Source organism: Eublepharis macularius, chromosome 12, assembly GCF_028583425.1.
Source record: "Eublepharis macularius isolate TG4126 chromosome 12, MPM_Emac_v1.0, whole genome shotgun sequence".
Lineage (NCBI taxonomy): Eukaryota > Metazoa > Chordata > Lepidosauria > Squamata > Eublepharidae > Eublepharis > Eublepharis macularius.
Window position 1 is genome coordinate 67973264 of NC_072801.1, and position 16366 is coordinate 67989629.

At 44.8% G+C, this 16366-nt stretch overlaps 2 protein-coding genes across 2 annotated transcripts; both read left to right on the forward strand.

Moving 5' to 3' along the window:
• Window positions 1-1407: 1407 nt before the first annotated feature.
• On the forward strand, window positions 1408-3684 carry LOC129339625 (olfactory receptor 4N2-like). Its single transcript, XM_054994206.1, has 2 exons — window positions 1408-2320; window positions 3653-3684. Exons 1-2 carry the CDS (start codon window positions 1408-1410, stop codon window positions 3682-3684), a joined length of 945 nt encoding a protein of 314 aa, XP_054850181.1.
• A 3793-nt stretch (window positions 3685-7477) lies between these two features.
• On the forward strand, window positions 7478-8416 carry LOC129339626 (olfactory receptor 4N2-like). Its single transcript, XM_054994207.1, has one exon. The coding sequence runs from the start codon at window positions 7478-7480 to the stop codon at window positions 8414-8416; it is 939 nt and encodes a 312-aa protein (XP_054850182.1).
• The last annotated feature ends 7950 nt before the right edge of the window (window positions 8417-16366 follow it).

Below are 16366 nucleotides of genomic sequence, written 5' to 3' on the forward strand. Positions count from 1 at the left end.
GTCGTTGGGTGCTTTGCTGCTTTGCATTTTGTCCCACCAATCCTGGGCCAGGGAGGGTGTAAAGCCCTCCCCTTCCCCAATTTAAACCTGAAGTTTAGGAGAAGATGAAACTATATAGTGAGCTGTGGTTGGAATGCCAGTCAAGGCCTGGAGAGACCAAATTGTTACTCAGCCATGAAGCTTGTTATGCAGCCTTGGACTCACTCTCAGCATAGCCTACCTCACAAGATGGTTGTCAGTAAAGTTGCCAACTCCAGCAAATCCCTGGGGATTTGGTTTTGGATGCTAACCTTCAGGTGGTGGCTGAAGATCTCCCAAAATTATAATTGATATCCAGGCCACAGAGATCAGTTCTCCTGGAGAAAATGGTCCCTTTGGAGGGTGGACTGTATGGCATTATAGCCAGTTTGGTGTAGTGGCTAAGAACGGCAGGACTCTCATCTGGAAAGTCAGGTTTGATTCCCCACTCCGCTTGAACCCAGCTCGGTGACCTTGGGCCAGTCGCAGCTCTCTTAGAGCTTTCTTACCCCTTCTACCTCAAAGGTTGTTTGTTGTGGGGAAAGGAAGTGATTGTAAGCCACTCCAAGACTTCTTCGGGTAGTGAAGGGCGGGGTATAAAACCAACTTTTCTTCTTCTTCTTCTCTCTTCCTCAAACCCCACCCTCTCCAAGCTCTATCCCCAAAATCTCCAGGAAAATCATAAGCTGGGGAGAAAATCTTAAGAGCGGAGCGATTATAATGCCATAGAGTCCACTCTCCAGAGCAGCCACTGTGTCCAGGAGAACTGATCTCTGTAGTTTTGAGATCACTTGTCATTTTAGGAGACCTCCAGACCTCATTTGAAGGTTGACCACTCTAGTTATGAAGGTGAAATGGAGAAAGTGGGAAGCATGGTCACATTGCCCTGGTAGAAATACAATGAGTAGACGCATAACTATTACATGCTAGTGTTTTTATGGGGTACAGAAGGAGGTGGAGTGATGATAACTCTCGATTAAAGGGGAAGAAGGTACTGTTCAAAATGGACAAGTAAAGGTGTATGAAAGCCCCAAGCACAGTCAGCAGAGCATCTGAAGCCTGTAGCTATCAAGATGGCCTCCTACTTGACATTCGCGGAACTTAGGAAGTTGCCAAGGGCCGACCCCACTTTATTCCTCATAATAACTGTGAGGTAAGTTAGGATGGGAGTGAAAGACCACATTTTCTGCTCTCTGTAGATGAGAGAGCATCCCTTGAAATCAAGCAGTCATTCCCCTTTAGCACAGGAGGACAAACAAGAAAACCAAATGGCCCTTGGGCCACCTGGGGAAATGGATGCCATATTTAAGATATATTTAATTTTCGACTTGAACCAGTTGTTCCTCTTTGCAGATCTGTGCATTTCCTGCAGTGAAATCCACAGGGGGCATGCAGCCAGGGAATCAGTCGGCGGTGAAGGAGTTTGTCCTGCTGGGCCTCTCCCAGGCCAGAGGGGTCCAGCTCTTCCTCTTTGTCCTGTTCCTTGCCTTCTACTCGCTGGTCCTGCCAGGAAATGTCCTCATCATCCTGACCATCCGCAGCGACCCTCGCTTGGGCTCCCCCATGTACTTCTTCCTGGCCAACCTGGCCTTCCTGGATATCTGCTACTGCTCCGTCACCCCTCCCAAGATGCTGGCCGACTTCTTCTCCAGCCACAAGACCATCTCCTACAGAGGCTGCTTGGCCCAGCTCTTCTTCCTCCATTTGCTCGGGGGATCGGAGGTCTTCCTTCTCATCGCCATGGCCATCGATCGCTACGTGGCCATTTGCCACCCCTTGCATTACTCGAGTGTAGTGAGCAGGCCAGTCTGCAGTGCCATGGTGGTGGGATCCTGGTTCTTGGGATTTGTGCACTCCATTATCCAGGTCATCTTGATTATTCCCCTCCCTTTCTGTGGCCCCAACAAGCTGGACAATTTCTTCTGTGACATCACCCAGATGGTGAAATTGGCTTGCACAGACACCTACGCCCTGGAGCTCTTCATGTTTGTGAACAGTGGCCTTTCCACCCTGATTGGCTTCATCCTGCTTCTCATCTCCTATGGGATCCTGCTGGTCAAGGTGAGGACAGGCTCAAGCCAAGGGAAGAGCAAAGCTGCCTCCACATGTATCACCCACATGATCATTGTGTTTGTCATGTTTGGTCCTGCCATCTACATCTACTGCCGTCCTTTCCAGGACTTTCCTTTTGACAAGGTCGTGGCCGTATTCCACACCATGGTCTTCCCCTTGATGAATCCCATGATCTACACTTTGAGGAATAAGGAGATCAAGCAAGCCATGAGGAGGCTGTTGAGCAAATGCAGACCTCTTGCTTGAGAAGTTCTAGCGTAAATTCTAGGAGACAGAGAATTGTCTTTTGCACATTGTACTCCAGCCCCCAGTTCTACCAAATGACATCAGTGACCATGAGCCAGGATTCAGGTATGGCCCCATGCAGACATATCATGGTGTTGACATATTCTGCATTGGACTAGAGGTGAGAAAAGGAGGACTAAAGTTTACACATGTGTACCACGTCTAGTTGTGGTGGTCATCAGAGGCTATATTTTGAGCTGGGAATTCATCTTTCCTGGCTTCTCATTGTTGTGTGGTTTTTGACGGACAAAACTCCTATAAAGCCTCTTTATATTGAGCAAGAACACTGATGTATCACAGTAAGTATTTTCCTCTCTGACTGACTACAACTCTCTGCTAAAGTTCCTTCATATTATCTACTAAAGGTAAAGGTAGTGCAAGCACTAGGTCATTACTGACCCATGGGGGGACGTCCCATCACAATGTTTTCTTGGCAGACTTTTTTACAGGGTGGTTTGCCATTGCCTTCCCCAGTCATCTACACTTTACCCCCAGGAAACTGGGTACTCATTTTACTGACCTCGGAAGGATGGAAGGCTGAGTCAACCTTGAGCCAGCTACCTGGACCCGGCTTCTGCCGGGATCGAACTCAGGTCGTGAGCAGAGCTTGGGCTGCAGTACTGCCACTTACCACTCTGCGCCACTGGGGCCAATATTTTTTTTTAAAGAAAAGTACTGGAGATAGTAGGAACTGAACCTTGGACCTCTTCCCTAGAAACCTGATGCTCCCTCTCTGAGTCATGTTCCCTTCCCGAACTCTGTTAATTGCTTCTTTATGACTCCATGCCACTTCCCGGTAAAAAAACAGAGAACATTGAAACTGCACCATTCTAAGTCAGACCAAAGCGCCATTCATGAAGTATTGTTTACTCTGCCAGTACGTCTCTCTTCTCTGAAGCAGAGGATTTTCTCAGAATTGCCACTTGAGACTCTTTCAATAAAGATGTCAAGGTCTAAACCGGGACCTTTCTTCTGCTGAGGCATGGCCTCCCTCTTTACTTCAACGACAGTGTTCCAAGTCCAGCACAGCAAGAGTGTAGGGAGAAGACTTCCTGGTGACCTGTCCACGATTGTGAGCTGTCTTACCAGTGTTCAAGCAAGATCGGTGTTTTTTCTTCCCAGAAGCCATTCTTGTTTGGGTTGTCTTTAAGATGCTCCAGTGAAAGATCTTACACTTGTTCTCCCATTAGGGATGCACACGCACTGCTAGGGAGACAGAGAACACTTGAATATAAGGCCACACGGAAAGTAAGTAACTTGAGCGTCCCCGTGTAAGATGTCTTGTGTAGAGAGACTCTTAGTAGCTAGCTTTTAATGGTATGAAAATGATCCTTTTAGAAACACATTCTGCATTTGAAATACTTTCACAAATACAGAACAATGAACCCCCCTCCCCCTGGACTGAATAGAGACATAGGATTCTTATCCCACATGACGTTGTCCTGCAGCTGACAGTGTTCCCCCCTCCCCCCTAAAAATATCCCTGCTCTCAAACTATCCCACTAGTTGCCAGGTATGGCATGGCGTGGCAACCCTCCACTGGCATGCTGACATCACTTCTGATAAATAAAAGTGACATCATGGGACACTCTAGCCTTTAGGAAAATCCTAGCATCCATGATATGACTTCTGGGTTTTACCACTAGAGCAGGAGACTTGGCAAATTTACCTAACCACTGTGGGCAGCCGTCCAAGACAGCAAGGGGCATAGTGTTGCCAATTCTAGCTTGGGAAATTCCTGGAGATTTGGGGATGGTGCCTGGGGAGGGCAGAGTTTGGTAGGGGGGAGGAAGAAGGGCATGGCACCATTTCCTTTAGGAGAATGGCTGTCTGGAGTCCAGAGATCAGTTACAAATCCAGGAGAATTCTTGGCCCCACTAGGAGGTTGGCAACACTACATTACAGACAGAAAATGCAAACTAAATACCAGCAGCTGGAATGTAGTGAAGAACAAGTCAGGGGTCAGAGTCAGGACCTCCTTTTGCCATCCCGTCAAAATGCTCTTTAGATGTGCAATAGAAACTGGTCTTTCCAACAGGCAAACAAAACAGCAGCTTTTAGGTTGGGTAGCCACTCAGGAGGTGGGGTCCACCAACTACCTGAAGGTCCCTATCCCATAGGTTGAAGACGGCTGGTCTATCAGATATCAACTTGGATTAAAATTCTGCTTCATGAATTGTCCCTGGGTGGCAAATCATATCAGAGCTGACTCCAGCCAGAAAGCCAAGCCACACAACCTCTGGGAAAGGCAGAAGGAATTGGGACTCAGATTTGTTCTGATTCCTCCCTGAGGATGATTCCACTGCTAGAAATCTCAGCCACTACTCCTTTTTCTTAACAAGCTCTCCAAGGACTAGGTTAGATTTACTTCCAGCCACAGAGCAGGTCTGGGCTCGCATTAGGGGCTTCTCATGGAGATACTGGAGGTGATTTAGTGCTGGGAAGCATGAAGAGCTGGGGCTGACACATCCTGGCCTTTCTTCCGTGCAAGGCACCGAAGGGTAAGTTGACTTCTCCCATTTTCCAGTATCAGTTCTGTGTGTGCCTTCTTTTCTTAAGACCGGACCTTGGTAGCCGGCAGGATGCCTGATTTGAACCAAGGTTTTTGAAAGCCTTCCTTCATCACCTCCTTCTTTGTACATCTTCCTGGATTTGTCTGATTAAATTAACACACTGGCAAGAAACGACTTCAGACAATTCAAGCGAATCAATAATTTCTTAGGGGGGGAAGGCAACAGACTGTATGCTGCAATATCCCTGTTGCATAAACATCCCAAGCTACATCTGGTAAAGAAAGAGTCTTTCCTTCTCTCTCTCTCTGGAGTAGCTGCTCTGCTTCCCTGCAGGAACGGCTCTTTGCTTCCAATGTGTTCTACTTGCATGTGGATGTGCCATCAAGTCACAACGGGCTTATGGCAACCCCACGAAGGGGATTTCAAGGTAAGTGAGAAGAAGAGCTGTTTTGTCAAATTGCAAATGCCTTTTTCCGCAGTCTTCCTTGGTGGTCGTCCGTTCAAGTACTGACCCTGCTTAGCTTCCAAGCTCCGTTGCAATTGAGCTATAGCATGCCATTTTCCCTCCCAGTGTTCTCCTTATGTCTTTGTAAATGAAGCAGATATTAAGTCCCCTCTGCTTTGTCTTCCAAAAGGAAGCAACTGTCTCTCAAACTTGTTGTCACCAAGAATAAGGGGGAATCATATAACCGTATCGCCCCTCCTTTGGTTTCATTCGACATTTGAATTGGCTTGCCTTGAATTGCTGCTATATGCCAATAAAGGCTAACTTGACTTGACTTGAATTGGCTTGGAAGACTTACAGTGAAGCTGATAGAGAACACTCGTTTTTCACAGAAACAGAATCACAGAATTGGAAGGGGCCATACAGACCTTCTAGTCCAACCCCCTGCCCAATGCAGGATGAGCCTAAAGCATCCCTGACAAAGATTCATCCAGCCTCTTCTTGAAAACTGCCAGTGAGGGGGAGCTCACCACCTCCCTAGGCAGCTGATTCCACCTTTGAACTACTCTGACCGTGAAAAAGTTTTTCCTAATATCCAGCCGGTGACTTTGTGCATGTAATTTAAGCCCGTTGCTTTGGGTCCTATCCTCTGCTGCCAACTGGAACAGCTCCTTGCCCTCCTCCAAATATTTAAAGAGAGCAATCATGTCCCTCCTCAATCTCCTCTTCTCCAAATTAACATTCCCAAGGTCCTCAGCCTTTCCTTGTAGGGCTCAGTCTCCAGACCCCTGATCATTCTCTTCGTCCTCTTCTGCACCCTCTCGATTTTGTCTACTTTCTTTTTGAAGTGGGGCCTCCAGAATTTGTTTATCTGTTATTGGTTTCCAATATAACATTCCAGTCTTCCTGCATGTTCTACAGGAGACTAACGTTACAAAGCGCAACTTATTAATACGTTTGCATTCTCAGAAGAAGATAAGGAATGTATATTGTCTAATGTTCCTACATTGTTACAAGGTCATTTAAGAACCTGTCTGCCAGATTGGCACAATTACAATTTTACATTACAACTTTACATCTAGCATCACTTACTGATGACTGTAGAGTGAACCACATTCCCAGGGATCTAAGTGTACAAAAGGCCCCTGCAATATTTTTGGACTATGAGGAGTTCAAACACAAATGGATTGCAATTCTGAATAAATGTGCTTTTGATCTTATGTAAGTATTGATCGGGCTGTACAAGATTCTGAGAAACTGCTGGTTAAAATCAGTACCTTAGAAGACAAATTAAAGGGGACACCCTCTTCAGAGGGTTTTGATTCACATATAAAAGAACTGGTGAAATGTCTTAATTTGAGAACAAAATGAGGGAGATTAAAATAAAAAAATTTGAGAGGGATAGGAAGAATTATACACAAGAGAAAGTTTTCAAATAGTGCTCCCCAAATGTTACCAATTGGAAGAGAGTTTAATGGCCTGATTCTGGCAGTAATTAATCTAATCTGGAGACTACAGAGGGGGAATATTCTGCCATAACTTCTGGTGAAGAGGACTCCAAATTTAGACCACACTTGGAGAGGGACACAAAACAATGTGCCAAGGGGGAAAAATTCATCTTCACCCCCCCCACTCAGGGACAAGAGGAAAATTTAGTTTTAAATTTCCAGTTCCAGTAACCTTTATTGGCATAATATAGTTTTAAATTTATCATCCAGGGAGTTATAGAGGGAGGGGAAATGTCTCTTTAATTTTGGACTTGGTTTTGTTCCAACACCTCTTTATAATCCTTTTCAAATCAGAATTGATCTTTTCAAACTGATCAGACTGTTAAAATTTTAAAAAGACACTTTGGGCATTTTGAGAATAATACATTTAATAATAATAATATTTTATTTATATACCACCATTTAGGACAACTGGACATCCACTCAGAGCGGTTTACAAAGTTATTATTATCCTCACAACTATTTTCTTATAAGATCACACACATAATATTTGATAAGAATAAATTTTATCGTCTTGCAATTATTAACTTCTCGTATTTAGAGACCTTTATCCCAGTGTTTTTCTTGTAGCTGACGTTTTCAAACACTGTAATTCCTTCTGACTGTTTTGTTCTACAGGAGATGTACTCCGCAGGATGCGACGGGAGAACTGCACAACCATGGTGAAAGAGTTTGTGCTGCTGGGTCTCTCACAAACGAGGGAGATCCAGCTCTGCCTCTTTTTCCTCTTCCTCTTCATTGACTCCCTCCTTCTGCCCGTGAACATCCTAATCATCCTAACCATCTGGAGCAACCCTCGTCTCAGATCTCCCATGTTTTTCTTCCTTGGAAACCTGGCATTCCTGGATCTCTGCTACTGCGCCATCACACCACCCAAAATGTTGGCTGACTTGTACTCGCGGCAGAAAGCCATCTCCTACTGGGGCTGCATGGCCCAGATCTTCTTCCTCCACTGGCTGGGAGCAGCCGAGTTCCTTCTCCTGATTGGCATGGCCTTTGATCGATACGTGGCTATCTGCCACCCACTACGTTACGGTAACGTGGTGAGCAAAGGAGTCTGCTGGAGCCTCATTGCAAGTGTCTGGCTTCTTGGTTTGATGCATTCTTTGATACAGTTCATCCCCATCATTCATCTTCCTTTCTGTGGACCGAACAGACTGGACAATTTCTTCTGTGATATCAATCAGATCATCAAGCTGGCTTGCACGGACACTTATGCCTTGGAGTTCGTCATGTTCGTCAACAGTGGTTTGGCCACTTTGATGTGCTTCATCCTCCTCCTCCTCTCCTATGGAGCCCTGCTGGCCAAAGTGAGGTCCAGCTCCACCAAGGGGAAGAGGAAGACAGCCTCCACGTGTGTCACCCACATCATCATCGTCTTCATCATGTTTGCCCCTGCTATCTACATGTACTGCCGCCCATTCCAGGACTTCCCCCTCGACAAGATAGTGGCCATCTTCCACACCGTGGTCTTTCCACTGATGAACCCCATGGTTTATACCTTGAGGAACAATGAAATCAAGCTTGCTATACGGAAGATGGTCACCAAACACAAGATCTGGGGCAGGGAGTGACTTGAAAGGCAGCTACATGAGTGTGAAATATGCTGAAGCAACTCTTGTGTCCAAGAACTTTTCAATCTGTATTAATGTTACAATTCATTGCTGTAGCATAGTGGTTAAGTGGTTGGGCTGAGAATCAGTACTCTGCTGGTTTGACTCCCGCTACTGCCCTGAGCTCAGCTGGTGGACTTGGGCCAGCCACTCCTCTCAGGCCCCAGCTATGTTGTGGGGGTAATGATTACACTGACCTGTTCACTGCTCTGAATGGGGCACCGAGCGACATTTCCATTGGAGATGTCAGGGTCTAAATTTGGACTTTTCTCCCACTGAGGTATGGCTTCCCTCTTGACTTCAACATCTGTGGTCCAAACCCATTCAGCAGGTGTGTAGAGAGAAGACTTCCTGGTGACCTGTCCACTATGGTGAGTGGACCTATCTTACCAGTGTTCGATTAAGATAGGTGTTTTTCCTCCCAGAAGCCAGTCTTGTTTGGATTGTCTTTTAGTAACTAGCTTTTAACAGTATGAAAACAAGCCTTTTAGAATGATATTCTGCATTTGAAATAGTTTCACAAATACATAACAAGGGACTCTACAGTACTGAACAGGGATATAGAATTCTTACCTCATATGATGTAACCCTTCAGCCTACACCCCCCCCCCATATCACTGTACCCAAACTCTCCTTAGGAAAATCCTAGGGTCCATGATGTCACTTCCAGGTTTTACAAGAAGTGACATCAGTGCACCGACACACATCCCAGTCTCCCTCCCTCCATTTCCTCCCACTGGCCTTTCAAATATCTACAGTTTTGCTATGGTTTGCTGGGAGATCTCCTTTGTAGATACCATGGACAGCCAAAAAGACAAATAAGTGGGTACTAGATCAAATCAAGCCTGAATTCTCCCTAGAAGCTAAAATGACAAAACTGAGGCTATCATACTTTGATCACATCACGAGAAGTCAATATTCTCAGGAAAAGTCAATAATGCTAGGGAAAGTGGGAGGCAGTAGGCAAAGGGGAAGACCTAAAATGAGATGGCTTGACTCAATAAAAGAAGCCACGTCCTCCAGTTTGCAAGATCTGAGCAAGTCTGTTAATGATAGGACGTTTTGGAGTCTTTCATTCATATGGTTGCCATAGGTCGGAGGCAACTTGATGGCACATAACACACACTCCCTCTTTTGCAGGAAACCTGGCAAACTTACCTAACCAGGTCAAGGCTGGGGCTGTGGGCAGCAGTCCAAGATAGCCATTGGCATGTGATGACAATTCAGAATTGAGACATTTCTGAAGATTTCGGGGTGGAATCTGTGGAAGGTGGGGTTTGAAGAGGGGAGGAACCTCAGAAGGGCATGGTACCATTTCTTCAGGGAGAACAGCTCTCTGTAGTCTGGAAATCAGTTATAATCCCAGGAGAATGTTTGGCCCCACTTGGAGGTTCAATCCAAAGAAAGAGCTACTCCAGGGACAAAAGATCTAAGCCAAGAAACAAATCCCAGAGTTCACGACAATCAATCTAATTATTGTAAAGTTTTATAAACCTTTTTAAAGTGCTATGAGTGCAACAGTGCCTAGCTTATCAATGATTATTAATAAATACAATAAATAACAGAAAGTAACAACACATACACCACTCTTTGCAAAGTCTTTACATGAATATCCAAATGGTGGGAAGAATCTACAACAATAATTTATCAGTTCCTTTAAACTAGTTCATTGACGTTGGTGCACACAGGCACACAAGCCAGATGGTCAAACTCTCGCGCCAGGAATGTAGACTTGCTAGATGGAATCAGAGAAGCAACAAGGCTGAAAATGCCACACCTACGGGTTTTGCCAGCATAATTAGTCCAATCCCGTTTCGTGTTGACACTTCTTCACAGGCAAGTTTTTATAGCAAATGCATCTAACAGTTTCACACCACCATGTCAGTGTTTTGCAGGATGGTCTGACGCCGTGAATGGAGCCTCTAATGTAGGGATTTTTTTCTTGGCTTAGACCCACTTGGACGTTGGCAACCTTATGCTACAGACAGAAAATGTAAACCAAGTATCAGCAACTGGGGTGCAGTGAAGAACAAATAATGGGTCGGGACTTCCTTTTGACATCCTCTCAACATGCTCTTTACACATGCGCACTAGAAACTGGTCTTTCCAACAGGCAAAGGAGAAGTGTTAAGGGTGGGTTGTCATTCAACAGGCTGGGGTCCACAGCCTATCTGAAGATCTCAGTCTCATAGGTGGAGGATCACTGGTCTAGTAGATAGTGACTTAGATTAAAATCTGGAGCTCTGGAGTCAGAGCTGACTCCAACCAGTGAGCCAGGCGACACAATCTCTGGGAAAGGAAGATGGAATTGGGGCCCAGATTCGTTCTCCTGCTCCCTCCCAGAGGCGGCTTCCACTATTGGAAAAGTCCGCCATTATTCCTTTTTCTTAACAAGCTCCCCAAGGGCTGGGTTGAGCTTGCTTTCAGCAGCGGAGCAAGTCTGGGCTCCCATTAGGGACCTCTTGTGGAGATACTGGAGGTGATTTAGTGCTGGGAAGCGTGAAGAACATGGGCTGACTCATCCTGGCATCTCCTTTCCCAGCAAGGCACTGAAGGGTAAGTTGACTTCTCTCGTCTTCCAGTGTCAATTTTGTGTGTGTCTTCGTTTCTTATCTTAACGCTGGACTTTGGAAGCTAGCAGGATGCTTGATTTGAACCAAGGTTTTTGAAAGCCTTCCTTCATCTCCTCTTTCTTTGTACATCTTCTTGGGTTTGTCTGATTAAATAAATATATACTAGCAAGAAACGACTTCAGACAATTCAAGCTAATCAACAATTTCTTAGGGAAAAAGGCAACACGCTGTATGCTGCAATATCCCTGTTGCACAGATATCCCAAGTCTAACAGGGCAGGAATGAAGAAAATACTTTAAAGCCACATGGTCTAGTGGTTAGAGTATAAGATTATGATCTGGGGGTCCCAGGTTTCAATTCTCCCCTCTGCCATGGAAACGTGTGGGGTGTCCTTGCACCAGTCACACCCTCTCAGCCTAACCCACCTCAGAGGGCTGTTGTGAGAATAGAATTGAGGAAAGGCGAACGACGTAAGCAGCTTTGAGTCTCCGCTGGCAAGAAGGGCAGGATATAAATGAAGGACATAAATAAATAAAATACCTCTTCACACAACAGAAAACTAACCTGTGGCCCTCATTGTCAAGGGATGTAATATTGGCTTTAAGAAAGAGATTGGACAATTAATCAACAGCTAAATGTAATTAACTGGAACTTTTGTAGTTAAATGTAAGCTCCATACTCAGAGGCAGTGTACCTTAAAAGACAAGCGGCTGAGGACCAACGATTGTTTGTTACCTTCAGTTTCCATTCGTGGGTCTTTGGCTTGCTGTTGTAGAAAAAGCACTCTTGCCTGCTTGGATCCCCTATTTGGTGCAGCAGGGCTCTCTTTATGCTATTTGATGCAGTCCTCCAATAAGTCATCTTATTGTCTGTAGATAAAAGTACCTCCATGCATGTACAGAGCGGCGTCTCCTCTCCACTGAGCTTTCATTGGTCAACAACAATCATTTGGAAGACCCACAAAGTCCGGAGGTGCTTCTCTAGAAATTAAGCACTGATTTGGGGATTGGGGTGATGGTAGGGTTGCCAGCCTCCAGGTAGTGGCTGGAGATCTCCCGGAATTACAACTGGTCTCCAGGCCGCAGAGATCAGTTCACCTGGAGAAAATGGCTACTTTTGGGGGTAGACGCTATGGAATTATGCCATGCCAAGGTCCTTTCCTCCCCCAAACCCACTTTCTCCAGGTTTCACCCCCCAGATCTCCAGGAATTTCCCAACTTGGAGGTGGCAACCCTAGGTGGTGGTCTTGGAGCTTGCAGACTGCCAGATTGGGCCAGAACAAAGGTCCATTTAGTCCCACAGCAGCCACCTAGAAGCCTACTGGGTAGCCCGGAATCAGGACATGATCTATTAAATCTGTTGACCTCTCTTCCTCCTAGAAGTTCGGGGTGTTGGTGTTGGTTCACTTCTCCTCCATTTTGTCCTTTCAAGAATCCTGTCAGGTAGGTGAGGCTGAGAGGGCGAGTCAATCAAGGTCCAAAGTTTCCCCTCGAGTTTGACAGATGAAAAGGAATTTTAACTTGGATCTCTCTGATCCTTAGGGTTGCCAACTCCGGGTTAGAAAATTTCTTGAGATTTTGAGGCAAAGCCTGAGGAAGGTGCGTTTGGGAAGGGGAGGGATCTTGGCAGGGTATAATGCCATAGAGTCCACCCCCCAAAACAGCCTTTTTTCTCTAGAAGATTGTTGTCTCCTGGAGACGCAGCGTAATTCAAGGAGATCTCCAGGCCCCACTGGAAGCTGGCAACTCTACAATCCTAGTCCAATAATCTAGCCACACACAAAACACAAAGCTCGAAGCCCTCTGTTACTGTTGGCCCCCTTGTTGCCTCTGAACATATAACTAAAAGCAGTTATTCGATTTGTCTTCCTTGAACTGGTCTAGTCACTTCTGAAAGCACTGAATCCATCATTATGCAGGCCCCAGAAACCTAATTAAAGGATTCCATGTTTGGGCCGTTAGCAGAGTCTATCGGGTGGCACAGGAAGCGTGATTATAGGTGGTTGTGAGCTCATTCTGCTGGCTGGTGTGTGTGCAGTAATGAAAATAGTAAAAGCATACACTTGGTTTATATTTAGAAAAGAAATGAAAGTTTTTTTATTGAAGGAACTCCATACTCTGATAGGAAAGGAGGAGATACAGATCCTAACTACCTATCTAGTCTAAGGATGGACATGGATGTCAGGGCAAGGCCTGCATCCATGCTGCCAAGATGGAGGGAGGAGAAGGAGAGAGGTGTTGCCTGGAACGAAGCCAGGAAGAGAAGGGGTGAGAGGGAGGGAGTCAGGAGGAGGAAATCCTGAGAATAGCCATCTGCATATTGAGGGACAGTCAGAGCAGTAAACAGTAAACAGAGTGCCCCCCCCTGACCTCTCTATCTTTCTAACTCTTTGGTTTGTCCCCCTCTGAAACCTGAGGAAAGAGACAGCGCAGAATCCTCCCCTTTCAACAAGCCCCTTGGCGATTAGTTCAATTTCTGCACCCCGAGCACTGAGAATGTGAACAGGGGAAGCTTTTCCTGCCATGGTACAAAAATTGGGAACCCACAATTGGAGGGGAAATATAAATAACCCAATAGAATTTTTTTTCAGAATTTAATGAATAGTAAAGTGGCTAGTGCGCTAATAAGTAAGTTAACAAGTATGAATAAATTTATCATAAATACAGACTATTCCTATATACAAGATGTACCCAACAACAAGATAGTTTTGTATAGCCGCCAGCCAAAAAATGCTCAAAGCTGCACAGTGCCAAAAATACAGTCTATGAAGTATTCATAGACTGTATTTTTGGCACTGTGCAGCTTTGAGCATTTTTTGGCTGGCGGCTATACAAAACTATCTTGTTGTTGGGTACAACTTGTATATAGGAATAGTCTGTATTTATGATATATTTATTCATACTTGTTAACTTATTAGAGCACTAGCCACTTTGCTATTTATTAAATTCTAAAAAAAAATTCTATTGGGTTATTTACCCAATATTTTTGATTAATCCGCTAGACTTTTAAAAAAATTAAACCCGAGTAAATATTTCAGAGACACTGGCATACAACTCTGTCTTGCCACAAATCAGTTTTTACCTTTTCAAAGTTTATTGAGATGATTTTAAAAATATCAACATGCAGTTTATAAATATGATTTAAATAAAGGCCTTAGGAGAGATTGTGATTTGAAAAGAATGCTTGAAGAGTTGTAGAGCCATGACACCTAACTGGCACTAGAGGGCAGTAGAGGACATAGATTTTTACATGGCAAAGAGTTTCCAAGTACCCTTATGTATTTCTTTTCACTTTATCTCTCTCTAGTCCTTGTCTGGTTAATGTAAGCATAACACAGGAAATCCTTAGGATCGCCTGTATTTTATAAAAATGCTTTCCTGGGAGTGAGCCTCATTAAATGAACTGTGGCTTCTGAGCAGACTCTGGGTTTTTTTTTATATTTCATTTATTTATAGTCTTTCTTTTCCTGAGACACAAGGCAGATTACAGCATATAAAACAGCGCAATCAGGCAGCATAGAACAACCAGTGAACAATGCAACTGGACTCCCATTACAGAATTAGACAACAATGCAAACAAGCTGACTATTAACAATATGGAAATAAGATTACAAGGTATAAGGCCACACGGTAAACACAAGTGATAAACTATACTAATTGTTGCTGTGGGTTGCTATCCTGTTCCGTAATAATAGCAACATTTGGTTTATATACCGCCCTTCAGGACAACTTAACACCTACTCAGAGCAGTTTACAAAGTGTGTTATTATCCTCACAACAATCACCCTGTGAGGTGGGTGGAGCTGAGAGAGCTCCTAGAAGTGGTGACGGACCCAAGGTCACCCAGCTGGCTACAGGTGGAGGAGTGGGGAATCAAACCTGGCTCTCCAGATTAGAGCCCTGCCACTCTTAACCAGTAGACCAAACTGGAATAAAAATACCTTCCTGGGTTGTTCTGTCTACCTTAGTTCTAACATTTGTTTTAAAATGCCCTCTTCACTCTTTCTGCTTCGTGCCTTCTAGGGAATGGAGGAAGGCACAAGGTGGGAGCCACAACAGAGAATGAACGTGAACAGGCAGCCTCAGGTCTTATTAATTTGAATGAGGCGCCTTTAGAAAGCTTTGCTCAGATGAGCAAAGCTGTCTCAGCAGAGCACAGGCAGCAAAAGAGGCATTGCTGGAGGTAGGTGGCTTCCAAGGGCTCTTCCGTGTACTCTCTCCATCTTCCATGCAGTAGTGCAGGGGTGGGCAATTGTTTTGGCTCGGGGGCCACTTTGTGGGAGCGGAGGTTAGCGGAGGGCTGCACCTTTTAAAATGACTGCATTCATTAGTTAACTTTGCATTTCAGAAAAGGTATAAATTGTATCATAAAAATCAATATATATAAATTAAATAAAATAGTGGTAGTTTTATTCAATGTATTTATTGTGCTAATTTCATATCATCTATAGCTGCAAGCACATTTAATTTTAGGAAATCTCGGTTCAAGGTGGATTTTTCTGACTGTCTTGGTGGGCCACAAAAAACTCTGTAGCGGGCCGCATGTGGCCCGCGGGCCGCAATTTGCCCACCCCTGCAGTAGTGTAAAGCTGCTCATTGTTTTCCAATCCAGAGATCCATATCAGTCTAGTTTGGCCTTTCCCCAATTTCTTCTGAAAAGCTGCTAAGAGTTTGTCCTCCCAGAGACTTCTTAAGAGAATGGTGGCTATTAGGAGAAACAAGGAAAGCTTTGCCAGAGCAAAGCTGCTACAACAGATAGTGCATCTACCCATATATACCCCACTTTTCTCCAATGAGAACCCAAAACAGTGTACATCATTCTCTTCTTCTCCATTTTATCCTCACAACAACTCTCTGAGGTAGGCTAGGCTGAGAGTGTGACTGACCCCAGGTCACCCAGAGATTTTTCATGGCAGAGTAGAGATTCAAACCTAGATCTCTCAGATCCTAGTCTGACACTTCAAAATGGTCACATAAATATAGTCAGTAATTCACAGAGCAAAGCTTTAAAGCAGGCAGCCAGGTTTCATATGTAGCAAGAGCACATAATCCCTCCAAATTTCACTAGGCAAGCCACCTAAGCTTTGCAAGAGCTCATCTGCAAGTCAATTGACATTGAACCAATTCAACAGCAGAGAGGATGAGGGTGACTTCATCGGCATACTCAGGGGTCTTTTTGTAGAAAAAGCGCTGGAGGAACTCATTAGCATAACTCATTAGCATATGCCACACCCCTTGTCATCACTGGAAGTGTGTCATTAGCATAACTGATTTGCATATGCCACACCCCCTGACATCACCCATCCTGGCTGTTTTGGGCCCAATCCTGGCCATTCTGG